Source organism: Phoca vitulina, unplaced genomic scaffold, assembly GCF_004348235.1.
Source record: "Phoca vitulina isolate PV1807 unplaced genomic scaffold, GSC_HSeal_1.0 scaffold36, whole genome shotgun sequence".
In the NCBI taxonomy this organism is placed as follows: Eukaryota; Metazoa; Chordata; class Mammalia; order Carnivora; family Phocidae; genus Phoca; species Phoca vitulina.
In genome coordinates, this window is record NW_022589739.1 from 18,461,078 (window position 1) to 18,477,973 (window position 16,896).

At 46.2% G+C, this 16,896-nt stretch overlaps 2 protein-coding genes across 4 annotated transcripts in view; one reads left to right on the forward strand and one right to left on the reverse strand.

Moving 5' to 3' along the window:
* The window catches only part of TENM4 (teneurin transmembrane protein 4), a 1,359,030-nt gene that overhangs the window by 247,084 nt on the left and 1,095,050 nt on the right, over positions 1 to 16,896 (reverse strand). The gene's annotated exons all lie outside the window — the stretch shown is intronic.
* Positions 13,398 to 16,742, forward strand: LOC116646366 (thymosin beta-10-like). Its single transcript, XM_032427013.1, has one exon. The coding sequence runs from the start codon at positions 16,022 to 16,024 to the stop codon at positions 16,193 to 16,195; it is 174 nt and encodes a 57-aa protein (XP_032282904.1). The 5' UTR covers positions 13,398 to 16,021; the 3' UTR covers positions 16,196 to 16,742.

Below are 16,896 nucleotides of genomic sequence, written 5' to 3' on the forward strand. Positions count from 1 at the left end.
CTCTTTTCTCTTAAAGATAATTAAACAGGTTTCAAGAAACATTAGACCATTGTAAAGTAAATGATGTCAACGGAGAAAAAGTTTATACAGATCAAAAACAAGAGAGACAGCTTGAGGGAAGGAATGGGATTTGAACAGTGGATAATAGGGCACCCAGAGGTTTTTTTATAGAAGCTTTTACCCACAATATAGGATGTAGCCATGTCTCCCAAGGGCTCATTAGACCAGACGCACATGACTGACATACACTCCTGTGTTAAGTCAAAGGGCTCTGCATTTTTAAGGCTTAGAAGATGCATGTGAAGCTTTCTACTGATTTCTGCTACCAATGTCCTTCAAGTCAGGAACCATGTCAAAGCAAAGAATCTATCAGAGAGTTGGCACTCAGGCTCAGCTCTTTCTTCCATCCCAGAAAGAAGAAAAAAGTCCTGCTCTTTCTCTCTTTTAATCACACATCATTCAAAGCAACCCTCAGTAACAGAGTTTTCATTTCCAACTTCCTGACACCGGGAAGGTATGTTGTTTCTCTCTAGGTCTGTCTTGTTGGGATTCCTGAAGCCACTCCCAGGACAGTACCAAACCTCCACGTCCCTGCCCACTGGCTGCTGCCATTTAAAAACAAGGTCTTATCGTGGGGCCATTGCCTTCTCTGAAGCCATCCCCATCATCCCCACCCACCCTCATTCTGCCTCAGAGGGCCGGGGCCCCGGGGTCATCTCCTTACTCTGCAGCCCTCCAAAGAGAGCAGCCCCTGGGTGTCCTGGCTCTTTGTCTACAGCCAGCCTTCCCTTGTGCTGAAGCTCTGTGCCTTCCAACAGTTTCTTGGGAGAAGACTGGGGGACCCAGGAAGAAAGGAGGTCTGCTCCAGAGGCTGTCCCCCACCACCTCGCTGGAAAGTTTCAAGAGGGCAACATTATGCTTTAAGAGGCAAAAAGGGTTTTCCCCCTAGCCTGAGAAGAAAAAACACCACTCTGCCACTGATTCCTAATGTAACAGCTCTCAACTACTAGGATATGTAAATGTATGTATGAAGAAGGTAAAACAATTAGAATGGTGTGCAAATAATTCAAAAATTTGTAAGGAGCTTGACAGATTCCATAGCCTTGAAAGATATCTCAGAAGACATGAGAACTTACTATATAATAAAGCGAGGAGGAAAACGTGGGGGTTAGTGTGGGCTTTCCAATCAGACCCGCATAGGTTCAAATTCCAACTCTCCCATTTATTTGCTTGCTGTGTGACTTCCTACACACTGCCTAATGTGTTGAATCCCATTTTCCTGATAATTAATGGAAATAATGAAATCTAATCCACAATGACATAATATTGTTGTAAGGATGAAATAAGAATACATGAGAGATGTACTCAGCACGGCGACAGGCACCCAGGGATGGGCATGAACTGGCTGGACGGGGTTTTGGTGGGATGCCAACTGGATTCAAACCCAGGTCTACCACCTATGAGTTGGAAAGTCTCGGTCTCACTTTCCTCCTCTGCAAAATGGAGCTAAGGGCTACCTTTACGGATGCAAAGATCCCGGTGCAATGGTGTTATGTGCTTCCCACGTTTTTGTATCTGCGACTTGCATGAAGAAAAATGCACCCGGCAGGTGACTGGTGACAGAGCCTGCAGCTCAAGACCCATCTGGGTCACGCACCTGCAGCCCCGCGCCGCCATGCAGAGAAGCTCACCCTCAAAGTGCTGCTCATTGCCCACACCTCTGGCCCCATTTGCCCATACATCTGGCCCCCCTCAAAGGCTGCCTGTAAATCCAGATCATTCCCCTTGCTGCAGGGATGCTGCAGACACTTGTGGAGGGTACACTCGGCTGTCAGCTGAGGCTGAAATCGGCAGGACAGGGAAACAGCAATCAAACTGCTTCCGTGTGCGGCAGGTAATTACAGAATCTGCTAAATTACAGTGATTAGGCATCGCCAAGGCGAAGTCAAAAGAAGTCTCCAGCAACTTGAGAGGTGGGAGGGGGAGAGTTTAATTAAACAGCTCCTTGCAACTGATTTAATCTCTCCCTTGGAAGAAGTGGCAGGTTCAGAAGAGACCAGAGGGAGAGAAGGCCAGGGAAGAGGACCTAGGAAAATCCTCCCACAAAGGGACTGCCTAGGTCTTTAAATGGTTCTTGGGGAGGTAAGTGATGAAATGGGAGATGGTGGCCTTTATCATGGAAATGTTAAGACTTAGGTTGAGGATCAGGGCCCCTTGGGGGAGGGGGGGGAAAGGGGCTCCTGTATAATAGTTGAGAATATCCTGCTGGGGCTGGGGATGATCTGCATAAATCCAGCCAAGCCAAGCTTCAGGTGGTTGTAGGTTTTCTCTTGAAGGAGTTATTTTGCTGTGTCAAAAGTTCACCACGCCCACATTCTGTCATTTTAGTGCAAAATGTGCCTTTTTTAGCCACCGAACATTGAAAACAAGGGGTGCTCAGCTGGGAGCCCATTTTACCAGCACAGGTTTCTTTAAAGATTAATTAAATTTAGATTCTGGACAGAACAGAAGCCATGGCAGTGGTGAGGTGGGGTGGGGTGGGTGGCAGAAGGACTGAACAACTTAGACTGGGGCAGCTCTGTACCTCTGTCCAGGACCCATTTTAATTTTCCCAGGAGAGCTTTACAGAGAGGGATGGGCTTTTACAGACCAGAGAAGTGCCTGCTGAGCTGGTGCTCCCCAGGGAGAAATAGTTCTAGAAGAAGTAAGCTTGTGACCGTGGACGGCTTATATGATATTTCTAGGCCTCATTTCTATATTGGTGCAATTGGTGCAACACTTGTTCTGGGTACCGTACACGGTTACAACATGATAGAATAATATTGAGATTATGGAATGTGATTGATGTAGAGAGAGAAGCAAAGAGATCAATCTTCCCAAAGCTCTGATTCTGCCATTGTCTGTCTCAGAAACTTGCTGTGGTTCCCCATTGCCCACTGAATACAGCCCCATTTTCCCCTAATGATGGAGTTAGTTGTAGTATTTAGTAAGAACAATAGATTTGGAGCTAGTCTTTGCACACACAGGGCTCTCTGCCTGAAACACCTTTTCTTCCTTCTTCATGGGGCTAGGTGTTACTCATGCATTAGCTGTGTGTGATCTTGACAATAACCTAACCTCTCTGAGCCTCAGTTTGCTCATCTATAGAATAAGAAAAATGCAAAACCTCAGTGCCAGGATACTTGGGAAGATGAGATTCACCCACCTGGGTGAAGTTATGGACCACAGTAGGTTCTCAGTGAATGCTTGTTGAAGGCGACAAAGGTCATACTCTACAGATTACCAGAAAAGGGACAGGAACCTGATTCAAAAAATCTTATTTGTAAACCTGAAGAACATCTCAGATATTTTAAAAAGTGAACAGTGTGGATAACAGCCCTTTCTTCTGACTGTGGCAATGATTAAAACCAGGCCTTTAGCAAAGAAAAATTCGACACACTCTAACCCTTCAGAGGCAGGAAGCTATCGTTAAAAGGTCATCTTTTCGACTCAGACTTCATACGGTCCGGGGGAAGGGTTCCAAATGGTTATGCTTTCATTTTGCAGTGTTGCCAAGAGGATTTGAGAATCCACAGGGCCTCATCTGTTGTTCCTTAAGCAAACATCTAATGTAATTTGAAATTTCACTTCATCATTTTGATGGCCGCCAGCAACTCTTCCCCCCGCCTGTTAACCCTCCCTTTCAGGGATGTTAGGGCACTTTTTGAGCAGCCAAAAAGTGTCAGGGCTACGTGGATTCTCTCTACCCACCAGTCATGAAGAAAATTACAAAACAGATTGTGGAGAAGTGCCCTGCTCACGATTTCCCCATGTGGCTTGTGAGGTTTTTCCTTCCCTTCCCTCTCTATCTCTCTCTCTGTCTCTTTCCAGAAGCCAGGGTTTTTTTCAAGGCAGGCTGGGAGTTCTCTGAGTCCTCACAGAAGCCCCAGTACATATTAAAAAGAAAGAAGCTCCCCAGTCCTGAAATGGGGCATGGTGAGAACGGAGTCAGCTGGGGCCAGGGGCTTGTCTGACTCCAAGACTCACAGCCTAAAGCACTGGTTTTCCCAGTTGTGAAATATAAAAGATGGGCAGTAGAAAACAGATAGTGAATATTACCTTTGCCTCAAAGCATCTAAAAAATACATCAGTAAATATTTACAGGTCACTGATCTCCTGAGGAAGGAAGAAACAAACAAACAAACAAAAGCCATGTATCAGCACCCACTGATTTTTGGCAAACTCATCTTATTTAATCCTGTACATCCAGTGGAACAGGTGTTACTGTTCCCATTCTAGAGTATCCGGGTAAGTGACTGGCCCAGGGTCACTAGGCTGCTAAGCGATAAAGCCACTGTGTGGAATGGTAACAGGCATATGGGTTCTGTAATCAGATCAGGATTCTAGCCTCGGCTGCATGTGAACTTCACTCCTTCCTAGCTGTGTGACCTTTGGCAGCTTCACAGAACCTCTGTGCTTTAGTTACTTTGCGTACAAAGGCCAATGATAATAGTAAGACCTCCCTCTTAGGGTTATGGGAAATTTAGTAGAAGAATTCTTGTAAAGCATTTAATAGGCTGCCTGACACATAGAAAGTACTCAACCAAAGTTTGCCATTTGTTGTCACCGGCAGCACCACCTACAAATTGGAAGCCAGTGTCGAACATGGAATAGGGCTCCTGCCCGCATCTGGGGCGAAAGACTGCCCAGTACCTCCCCTCTGGGCCAGGGAGATGTGCTTTCTCCATTTGCATGAAACCGATAAACACTTCCCTGGCAGGACAGAGGAGAGAAACCAAAGAGCACATATAAAGAACTTCCCGCAGTCCCTGGCACCCAGCTGGGGCTCAGTAAATGGCAGTGATTATTATTACAATACATGTGAAGGAGTTTGGGAAGTTAAAATGCTGCATAAACTCAACACATAGTTATTAGTCTTACTATATCTACACCATGGGTCCTCAATTAAGGAATAATTAAAGATTAGCTAAGGTTACAAGGTTGGCTGCCCACATTTTCTTTCTTGGTTTGGTCTTTGGTGCTGCTTGTAACTTGTATTCAAGCCCCAGGCAAGACATAAAAATACACTCAAACACCCAACCACGTGAAATGCCAATGAGATTTTGCAACATCTAAACCCAGATAACATTGCTGCTGATTTGTTAAGTTTCAATCTCGGAAGCATTGGGAGGCCAAGGTAGTCTCTCTGGGGCAGCAGTGGGTGGGGGTAGCGTGAAGGGCAGGCAGACCCCGGAGTCCCCAGTGCCGCGTGTGAGCGGAGGGTCTCACTCAGCCCACCCAGACCTCAGTTTCTGTAGAATGAGGCTAAGAATACTTGCCCCTGGAAAAGAGATGACATGTTGCTCCTGGCAGGAGCTCAATAAATATGAACTCCCCCTTTCCCTTCTCTGCTTCGCCAAGAGCTCCCGGCTCTGGACCTTACATTTGGCTATTCCTGTTGACCAAGTGCAGACACAAATTCAAAACACCATCTTAGGGGAAAGGAAGAGGGGACAAGACTGGCTCACTGGTCTCTTAGTGTAAAGATGCCACTGAGAATTAGACTTTACTTTTGTCTGTGTGAATTACTCTGGGGAATTTAAAGAATACCCGTCACTTAGGCAAGCACTCCGGGCAGTATGGTTTCCAGAAAGGGCAGCCCTAAGTATGGTAAAAAGGGTGGCTCCTCAGACAAGTTCATCAGGTGCAAATAAAGGCCAAGAAAGGGGGCAAAGGAGATGCTGCCAAGGAGAGTCTGCAAAAAGGCAAATCAGGGCTATAGTCATGACACAGGGACTTTGATCCGGGCTTCGTTCATTCACATATTCATTTATTCATCTCTCACAAACCTAAAGGATCTTAGAAACTTGGAGTCTGGCATGCTTATTTAGAAAAGGGGAAACAGCTCTAATACAAAGACACCAACAAAATCCACAGAAAGACCTTGATTATTGTCCCTCCTTGTTTTGCTGTGTGATGAGTGGAGGGTTCTCAGAAGAATGAGACACTGGGATCTGTCCCAGACTCTGCTTTGGGGAAATCTTGGCCCTTCTCCAGGCCTCAGTTTCTATATCTTTTAGGGGTTAGACTAGAGGATTTAGAAGGTCCCTTTCAATGCTGAAGTCAATGGAATCCATGCTGAAGTGCTGTTAAGAGTGCTTATGCATATCACACAGAGGCTTTCCCTCTTCCCAGAGTGAATTTGAAACAATCGCTTCACAACAGGTCAAATTTCACATGCTTGGGGGAGTCGGCCATTACCTAGAGCGAGCTCACCTGATCTGCTTTTATATGAGTTCATAAAGTAGGCGGTGGAAGATGTGTTAATAGTTTTCATGAGGTGCTACGGCCCTAGATCTGGAGATGATATGAATTATGCTTTGTGTTAAAGCCTTCTTTATCGTCCTGGGAGGAAGAAACTAGACATATTATATGTGTTTTTTGGAGCAGAGGAACTTTTGATTTACTACTCAGGAGGGGATTGTGTTTTGTGGCCAACACTTATTTTAGTTCTGTTTCATTATTGCTGTGCACTTTGCGAGTTAAGAAGTGTGCAACTTTTAAGAGTTTCTCGAATACTTGAAAAAAAGCAAGGGAGCTAAGCACTATTAATTTCCAGGCATCTTTCGCTCCTTGTACGACAATTCTATGAGATAGGTTATTGTGCTGTGCCCATTTTACAGGGAAAGTAAAGGACAAATAAGTCTGTTTAACCATAGGGTTCTCATAATTTGTTCAATTTCATGCGTGCATGTGTACAAAGAAACCAGAAAAATACCTCTAAGGGTTGAAAACAACATGATGGAATTGGGTAAAGGCAACTATCTGGGACCACGGTAATAAGGAACTATCCTAAACACACATATGAAGGTTCAAAGGCATTGCTGCTTTCACGTATTGTGTTATAATGCTGATTGTAAAGATGATCCCAAGGCATGCAGGAAAGTCTAGGATGGGAGCCCTCCATCTAACACAGATTCCCAAGAAATACATACTCTGTTTTAAGAAAACTGTTAATATATTTTTAAAGTCCTAGCCTGGAAGTCAGAAGAGCTGGGTTCTAGTCTTGGGTCTTACAATAATTCAACAAAGCCAGCTACAGGAGGTCACCCAGGATCATTGAGCATTTCTTCTTGAGCATTATTTCTTAAAATAATGGGGTTTCACCATGAGATCTCTAAGGCCCCTTTGAGTTAAAGCTCTGTGATTCCATCTGTAAAATTCACTTAACGTAACAGCTCATTCCCCAGTGAGGGATAAATGAGGTGTTACCGGGTTGCCTTGTAAGTTTCATGCACACGTTTCATCTCCTTCAACTAGAAGGTAGGTTCTCAGAGGGCTGGACTGTGTCTTTTGTCTGGCACCCAGCACATGTCAATAACTGTTGACTTGACTGTAAGAGCAGAAGAAGGAATGGATCCCATCATTCCTGGTACAATGTTAAAGGACATGGACTTAGGAATTAGAAAGATCTGGGGGCACCTGTGTGGCTCAGTCGGTTGAACGTCTGACTCTTGATTTCGGCTCAGGTTACAATCTCAGGGTAGTGGGATTGAGCCCCTCGTGGAGCCCCGTGATGGGGCTCTGCGCTCAGCAGGGAGTCTGCTTCTCTCCCTCTCCCTCTGGCCCTGCTCTCTCTCTCTCAAATAAATAAGTCAATCCTTTAAAAAAAAATCTGAACTTTAATATAGCTTCACTCAGCCCCATTTTCCAAGTTTATAAAATGGGAGCAATAATACCAACCGAGCAGGGTCATTTTGTAATTATTATTACAAATTATTATTACAAAGTTAAGTGCTTTTATTGAAAGGAAGGCAAAAGAGAGAATATATAAAGCTTTAAAGGGGGCAATTAGCTCCTTAATTAATCTTTATTAGGCCAGCGGCAGCTGTGTGCATGCACCTGCCTTCACTCAACAAGCGTTTTTGAGGAGTTGTAAGTGCAGAGTATGACGATGCTAATCACTGGAAAGAGAACATCAGAAAGAATACTTGCCAAGTACCTAAATATACTAATGTGCCCAGCACTTTCCTGCACTAGCTATGGGAGGTAGGAATTGCTCTTCCCATAGTGAAGATAGTAAAGCAATGTTCAGAGAGGTTAAATAACCCACTGAAGGTCAAACAACTGGCAGAAGCTGGTAGATGTCATAAGATCAGAGGGTTTAATGAACTACAGTGAAAATGCTCAAAAACTTGAGCATTGCAATGATCAATGTGCTATTGACAACCACAAAATAGAATGAGAAGGTGGGTGGGGAAGGAGAGAGGCCACCTTAACTCATTATAGCACACAGGTCAAAGTCAAGGTGGGGTTCATTTAGAAGAAGGATAGTGATGAAAAACTACTATATATTTTCATTCAAATGCAAAAAAGAGGTTAAGGAACTTAATTAGAAAATGACATGTAGGGGCACCTGGGTGGCTCAGTCGTTAAGTGTCTGCCTTTGGCTCAGGTCATGATCCCAGGGTCCTGGGATCGAGCCCCACATTGGGCTCCCTGCTCCGCGGGAAGCCTGCTTCTCCCTCTCCCACTCGCCCTGCTTGTGTTCCCTCTCTCGCTGTGTCGCTCTCTGTCAAATAAATAAATCAAATCTTTAAAAAAAAAAAGAAAATGACATGTAAAGAATCCTTCAAAAATACTTCCCTTCTTAATGAAAACATTGAATTATTTCTCATTATTGAAATTTTAAAATATTGGGTTGTGATGTTACTGTTCTCCCGCTATTAATGGACCCACAGAAGAGCCTCTGGTGCATTGGGAAGGGTGGTGACCCCAGGCTCAGACAGCTGGGGAAGGAAGAGTGGTTTAAGGGGGCACCGGCTCCCCTAGCACAAAGGGATCTGCGTATGTTCAGGCCATGGTTTCCTGTTTGCAGAGGCTAGAGGTTAGGAGGGATTGAACTATAAATACCTGCTCCTCTCCATTTCCAATGCTAGCCAGTATTGACTGAAGTGTTTTTGTTTTTGTTTTTTCCTGAATACAAGTCCTGCGAGAAGTTCCTAAGAGGGTCCTATGGTCAAAAAGGTTTGGTAAATCCTCCATATTATCTCCTCTCTTTAGAGAAACACAGTGCATATAATCAAATTAATGCCTCTGAGGACTCTCACAGAAAGACATCTCTGTAACCTTGACATTTCCCATTTTTTTAGTCTGTGGAACCCCTCTTTCAAGTAGCACCTATTATCATCCTACAGAGCTAGTCCTCTTCGGGATACTTTTAAAGATCATCCTCTCTGGGTTATTTCAACCACCCCCAGGCTCACTTCTCAACAATCCATCATCCCCTGATTATCAAGTGATCTTTCTAGTAGGAAATCTGGCCATGTTTTACCCTTCATTGAAAACCTTCCATGGCTCCACACTAGCTGTAGAGTCAAGTGTGAACTCTTTAGCCTGACATTCAAGATCCACCCTCATGCAGCTTTAAATGACAATCCTGGGCTACTATTTTTTACCAACCATCTTCTGGCCCCCTTACCATTCACCCTAGGTGCCAGTCTTCTTCTTTTTTTAAAATTTTTTATTTGGAAATAATTTTAGACTCATCGACAAGTTGTAAAAATAGTATAAAAGTTCTTATGTATCTTCCTCCCAGCATCTCCTCATGATCACTCCCAGCCTTTTCCCAATGAAACTCATCATTTCCTATACCTTGGATTACTACACATGATTATCTGTCTTTAAGGGTCAAGTGCATGTCTTACTCATCTGTGCATCTCTCCCACAGCATGACACGAAGTATAGATCAGTAAGACATAAGCTTAGTGGTTCCCAGACTTTTGCATTTCAGAAAGTCAAAACTAAAAATAGCACAATCTACTCATCATTGCTTCATTGAAAAAGGGGTATTTCAGTAGGAAGGACAATGTCTGAATAAGAGATGATCCTGCTGCAAATTCCCTATATCATTCCGATTGTCTTTTTTGGTGCAAGCAGAACCCTTGTGGACAAGTACAACGGACCATAATCTGGGAACCTCCATGTTAGCTACAGAAAGGCATCGCAGAGGGATCCACAGAGGGTCACCCTTGCTTCCTATGACTGTCAGCTCTATGGGGAGGGGCTGGGGGACTTCCGTAATACATGCAGCTCCAACCACGCCTGGAATACAAGTCCTGATAGCATTGTCACACAAGACTTTCTCTAGTTTTTATGGCAGGAACAGCAGTGTTTTGGGCTAATTAAGCACAGAAATCGAATTGAAACCCGAAAGTCCATTTGGAATTCCCAAGTCTCTCTTCCGGCAGTAACACCTTTCCCCAGGCTAGGTGGTAAACACATTTCTGAGCACATTCGTCTCTCATCCTGGGGCTGGATTCCACATGGCTTGCAGTGACTTTCTACAAGCTAAGGGTAAAGGAAATCATATATTTCCATGGCCTCCTGCCGTTTCCTTTCTCCTTCTCTGCCTCGTCAGCTGGAACGGAGATGAATTTTCCTGCAACACTCAGTCTCCAGAGGAACACTTCTCTCTCCACGTACAGCTGAGCTTTTCACGGGGTTTAAGAAGACAGAACGATCTTCCTCCCATGCAGAGCTGGCCATGTCAAGACACCTCCATGGCTCGCCACTGCTTAATGGAATTATGCTCAAACTTCCAGCATGGTCTCCTATGCCCTTCACAAAGTGGTCCCGTGGACCTTTCTGGCTTCTTGCTGGGGAGGAAGGAGTGTGGTGTTAGCCATTTCATAATGATGTCTTGCTCTTTTGTCCCTTGGTGTCTTTGTTCACGGTGTTCTCTGCACCTGGGAAACCTTCCCCTGCTCGGTCTGCTTGGAGAACTCACATTTCTCCTGCAGGGATCAGCATACATGCAGGTTCCTGACTGCGGCCTCCTTCACTGCGCCCCTACCCCAACACAGAGTTAATCTCTCTTCCCTCTGTTCCCATGGTATCCTGTGCTATCAGTAAAATGGGTTAGTAACTGCCTACCCATTGAGTTGTAAGGTTTAAATGTAAACATACATAAAGCATTTAGAACATTCCATCACACTTAACAAACGTGTCGGTATTATAGTTGCTGCTTCTGCTGTTGTTGTTGTTGAAAACAACGATTAAAAGACTCTGCTGGTGTATTTTTATGCCCTGCTGGGTTATGAGCTCATGGAGAGCAGAGGCTAGGTTCTTCTAAATCTCTTATCCCCAGCACCCAGCACAGTGTCAGGCAGAGTAGGGGTGAAATAAATTAACTTTTAAGAAATTAATTTTCTTTTTGACTCTCAAGTAAGAATGTTTTTGCTAGAAAATGTATACAGAAGAAAAGCTCAAAGGGAAAAACCAAAACTCTATTATAGCCACAGCACCCAATAATAATCACCGTTAATGTGCCCTGGTCTATTTCCTTCTAGTCTTTTCTTTTACATACGTAAACATGTACTTATCAAATTCGGTTCTTACTGTATATACAGTTTTCTATCTCACTCTCTTTCCACTTAACATATACAATAAGAGGTTTTTTTCATATCTTTAAATATTATTTGAATACATGATTTTAACAGCGATTTAAAAGATCATCAAATGGACAGGAGATAATGTCATTTTACCAACTTTCTATTATTGGACATCCAAGCCATTTTTAGTTTTTCTGCTTTTAAATATTTTTTGAGTTGAGCTGTAAACTCTGCCAAGGGGTAGACTAAATCCCAGATTAAGCAGAGGACCCCTTCCCCCAACCTCCAGCCTTAGGAGTGGTGGTCTGAGCTAGGAAAAGCAGAGGACGAATCCCTCTTTCCTGGAACTGGTTGAAGAGTCTCTTGGAGGGACTAGCAGACATGCACGGATGAGCTCACTCAAGAGGCTGACCTGAGCGTGGGCTCTAACTGGTCAGTCTGTCCCCCTCCCCCCCTCCATTCTTGGTCCATTAACATTCCTCCTGCGGGATGGCAGCTCCAAAGGACAAACAGCCATTGTTGGTACTCAAGGGCCCTGAGAATGGGCCCTGTAACCTGAGCCCCACCAGCTTTGATACGGTTGGGCAGGTCACCCTGGGGACACCCTGGTGACAGACGAAAGTGCATCTCAGAGCCCTGGATTGTGTTTCCAGGGCACAGGTGTGGGGGGATTATGTTTCTGACAAGCCAAGCACTTACCCCAATCTCTACAGCTGCTTTCTCTTCTCCCTCTGGCCCTAGGCCTACCAGAAGTAGCATCCTCAAGCCATTCTCTGCTAAAGCTGAGAGCTGTCTCTGCCTGAGCCCCTGTGCCTAAGAGTTACCAAAAGAACCTGACAAATTGCCTCACTTTGTTAAGTGAACGAGTGAACAAACATCCTGCACTCTGAATGCCTGGGCAGGCGTGTCCCCTCAAACCAACGGCACCGTGAAGCTCCTCCTGGGAGCCCTGCCCACGGTGCGTGCGGAGACCACGAACTCTCACGCCGGCCACTACGGGCTGGTCACCCACTAGCTGCCCGACCCTGGGCGAACTGCTTGATCTCTCCGAGCCTCAGCTGCCTCACCCATGTAAGGGAACAATGCTGGAATGGAGGGACATGCCAAGGGACGTGAAGGCACTTACAGGTGCCTTGAAAACGTACTCCTGCAGAAAAGGGCGGGGCTGGGAAAGGGGTCAGGTGTGTTGGAGGAACAGAGAAAGTGACCCACCGGGGACTGGCGGATGGGCCTACGTGGGAAGGCCGAGGGACCTGCGCCAAGCACACACAGGACCAGGACTGTCCAACAGGAAGAGGCTGTTCTGGTCAGGTCTTGACTTGAAAGTCTCCTGGCCTCGGGCTGGGAGGAAGGAAGACAGAGCCCTGGCAGGACCCTAGCCAGGTGCGGGGGCAGGGCCGACAGGGGAGCTCTCGGTGCCCACCCCAGTGTGTTGTACAATATAGAGCAGGCTCTCCCTGCAGCTGTCCCCTCACGAAGCTGCCCCTGGTGCAGGCAGGGGACTGTCTCCGAAGGATCACAGACAGCACTCTTGGCCTGTCTTTTTTTTTTTTTATTTTTTTTTTATTTTTAAAGATTTTATTTATTTATTTGAGAGAGAGAGAATGAGAGACAGAGAGCATGAGAGGGAGGAGGGTCAGAGGGAGAAGCAGACTCCCTGACGAGCAGGGAGCCCGATGTGGGACTCGATCCCGGGACTCCAGGATCATGACCTGAGCCGAAGGCAGTCGCTTAACCAACTGAGCCACCCAGGCGCCCCTTGGCCTGTCTTTAACAAGATTTCTTTTTTAAAGATTTTATTTATTTATTTGACAGAGATAGCGAGAGCAGGAACACAAGCAGGGGGAGTGGGAGAGGGGGAAGCAGGCTTCCTGCCGAGCAGGGAACCCAACTTGGGGCTCGATCCCAGGACCCTGGGATCGTGACCCGAGCCGAAGGCAGACATTTAACGACTGAGCCACCCAGGTGCCCCAACAAGATTTCTTTTTTGTAAAATCCAACATTTTCTGAGCATCTACCATGTGCCTGATGCTCTCACACACGTGATCTCACTGGATCCTGTGACAATCCTGAGAAGTAGTTATTCCCACCCCTGAGCGGTGGTAAGACTCGGGGTGATGAGGTCTTTTTAAACATGGAGAAGCACGGTGTGAGCCACACTGAGGACAGCCCTGAGTACCAGCTGGCTGGCCTTCCTCTAGGGCAAAGGCTGATCTGCCTCCCCATCTCGGATCCCTTATCTTTTCACAAGCGCAAGCCCTGTGGGCGGTACATACGCCTGGCGAGAGGACTGACTTATTCTCGTGTTTACCATGCGCCAGGACCCCGCTCATCTTTTCACCAGTACTACCTAACTCAGTCCTGCCAACTGCCCTCCACCCCCGGGGTAAGAATTCTTACCCTATTTTGCGAAGGACAAAACTCAGACTCAGAGTGGGAGATGGAGGGTTCCATGCTATGTGGCTACAAACTGGAGAAGCGGTGATCCGAGGCTGGTTCTGGCTGACTCCAAAGCCTGTGCCCTTCCTCCAGATGGGGCGTCTTTCCGAGAGAGCCCCCACAAGGCTGAAGGTGCAGTGGGAACGCTGACCAGACTTTGAAACCTGATGAAACTTCTCTGGCACGAGATCCTGTGAGGATCTTTGGGATAGATTCTTTCTCCCCACCCCAGAAATGTGCATCTGACCACAGCCCCAGAGCAGGGGCCCTAGCTAAAGACCCTTACGAGTGTGTACCTGTCAGACAACAAACACACACCCGTTCCCAGTTCACAGGTGACAGCCCCTGAGCTGGGACAGGAATCCCCAGAGGAAGGGGGTGATTTCACTCCCCAACTTTTAGGCACTTTTTCAGTCCTGGAAGAGGCACATTTTGAAGGACATTGACTCTTGAAAGAAGGGACACAGAAAAAGAAGGGAACCTGGTGTGGGGGGAGGGGTTGGGAGTGGCTGTGAGCAACAGAGAGCTCACCCAAGGAATGCACAGATTGGAAATGTTTAACCCAACCTGCCAATGGGCAGGAAGCAAGTCCAGCCCCTTTCAAACCTCATCTTCCCCCTTTTATATATTACTTCCTCTGCTTTAGCAGGAGAAATACACATTCAGCAAATACACATCCTTTAATTGCCTATCATAAATTCTCACCTGTCCAGAGGGATGGCGATTTTCAAGGCATATTTGAAAATCCTTTTTTTTCTAGTAGGAAAACATGCCTAGATCTTTAGTGTTATCGTAGATGACCTGTTTGAAAGTCTTGACAATCCAGGTGTGTTACTTTAATGTGCAAAAATACACAGTCAAGAATCTAGATGCCAAAACCAGAATAAATTAAGGGTAGCAGCTGGTAAGTAAATATTAGTATTCTCTCTCTCTCCTATCCTATACTCACAATGTTTCTATTTACTAAACATTCTATTTACCAAGTATTTTAGTAATAACATCCTCTGTTTGCATGTAGCTTTGCAGGAAAACACGTAGCACGCTCGGTGCATACGATGCGCCTGCCTGGCTAGAGAGTGTGCTCCTGGGGGCTGCCTCCTGTCCTCTTATGCAGGGGACACTCTCCCATGTCTTAGCTCATAGAAGCCACATGACCAGCTGGAGAGGCCAGCAGAGCAGGTGGTCTTAGTCTCCCTTTAGAGACCTGAAGAGTGAGGGCCAAGCAGGTGGAGAGACTTTCCAGCACTAGTGAGGGCAGAGCTGGGATCGGAGGGGCAGTCCTGTGCTGGGTAAACTGGATGACACTGTGCTGACTCAAATGAAAATGCTGAACCTCCTATGAAGCAGTTTGGGGTTCTTAATCTAGAGTCAGGCAGAAAAAACAAGCCACCTGATTCTGGCCCACACTTTCCCACCCATCGCTAGCCATGTTTGCCAGGAGAAACAGGTGCGTGAAGGTTATCCCCTTTGCCGGACCACACGTCCAGGTATGGGGCTCTGAACAAACCAGTCTGCCATGTTGAAGGAGCTATCTTACTTTGAAATAACAACTAAAGCTTCTCCCCATCCTCAGTGTCCTCCAAGCCCACCAAAGCCCTTGTAGCTTGAAGGGCTAGGCCAAGAGCTTCAAAAGGGCAAAAATCACAGTGCATTTTCATCATCTGTTGGAAGGTCTGCAGGGCAGGGCTTTTGATGTCAGCTGGCCGCCCTTGGTCTGTCATTGGTCTGGTGCCCAAGAAAAACACTTGAGAGACAGGTCTCAATATTAAGACCCTTTCTCTTCTCAGATTCAATAATGGCCGCAGCTCTGTTCATTAAATGCTGACTATTTGGTAGGCGCTGGGCAAAGAGCTTTTCATAAGGTGTGTGTTGGTTCCTCACTCACCCTGCTCTGTTGGCATTATTACGCCCTACTATACAGATGAAGTGACCGAGGCTCCAAAGGGATTATTAACCTGCCTGGGGGCACACTGCCAGGAAGTGGCAGAGGCTGGTTTTTAACCTGGGTCTATCTGACTTCAAAGCCTACCCCCCCTTTCACCAGAAATTCTTAATAAGAGGACAAAATCAAATTCTTTCCTTATGTCTTTCCATGTGATTTGTCTTCTAATGAGAGCTGCACTTCAGCTACCTTTTAGGTAAAAGTAGGAATTTTGGGTAAGCTTTCCTTCGTGATCAAAAAAGACAGGTCTCTTGCTGCAGCAACGCGAATGGGAGCCCCAGGCGACTCCACGGATCGCTTTAAGAACATGGCAGACGAGCCGGACATGGGGGAAATCGCCAGCTTCAATAAGGCCAAGCTGAAGGAAACGGAGACGCAGGAGAAGAACACCCTGCTGACCAAAGAGACCACTGAGCAGGAGAAGCAGAGTGGAATTTCCTAAGAACCTAGAGGATTCCCCACCCCCGTCATCTTTGAGACACCCCAGTCGTGATGTGGAGGAAGAAGAGCCACCTGCAAGATGGACACGAGCGACAAGCTGCACTGTGAACCTGGACACTCCAGCCTGTGGGTCTCTGAGGGGACCCCCCCCCAATCGGACTGCCAAATTCTCCGGTTTGCCCTGGGATACTATAGCAAATTATTTGTATGTTGAATGAAAATAAAATACCTCGTGGCATGGCAAAAAAAAAAAAAGAGAGACAACTAGTCTCCACAGATCTCTCTGTATTTGACACACTCAGATGTGATCAATAAGACAATATTTACACAGTGTCACTGTGTGTCCAGTCTCCTCGCGCTCAATGACCACACACCCGTATGGACTAAGCAACCCTGTGATTAATATCGTCTATAAATTAGCAAGAGGCTGAAGCTCAGAGAGTGAAACCAACTTGCCCAAGGCCACACAGCTTTAGGGCTCAGACTCAGAAGGCAGGACTTCCCGGCCACAATACAACCCTTCTAACCACAGAATGCAGCAGCTTCTGTGTTTGATTGGATTGTGGTCTCGGTTGGAGATGGGGAGTGGGGTGGGGATGGGGTGGGGGCTTTTGGGATTCTGGCCAAGGCTGGAAAAGCAGGAGATGGAAAAGGTTTTATTCTAAAATGCTGCCTCGCTAGAAAGCTTTAAACAGGAAAGTT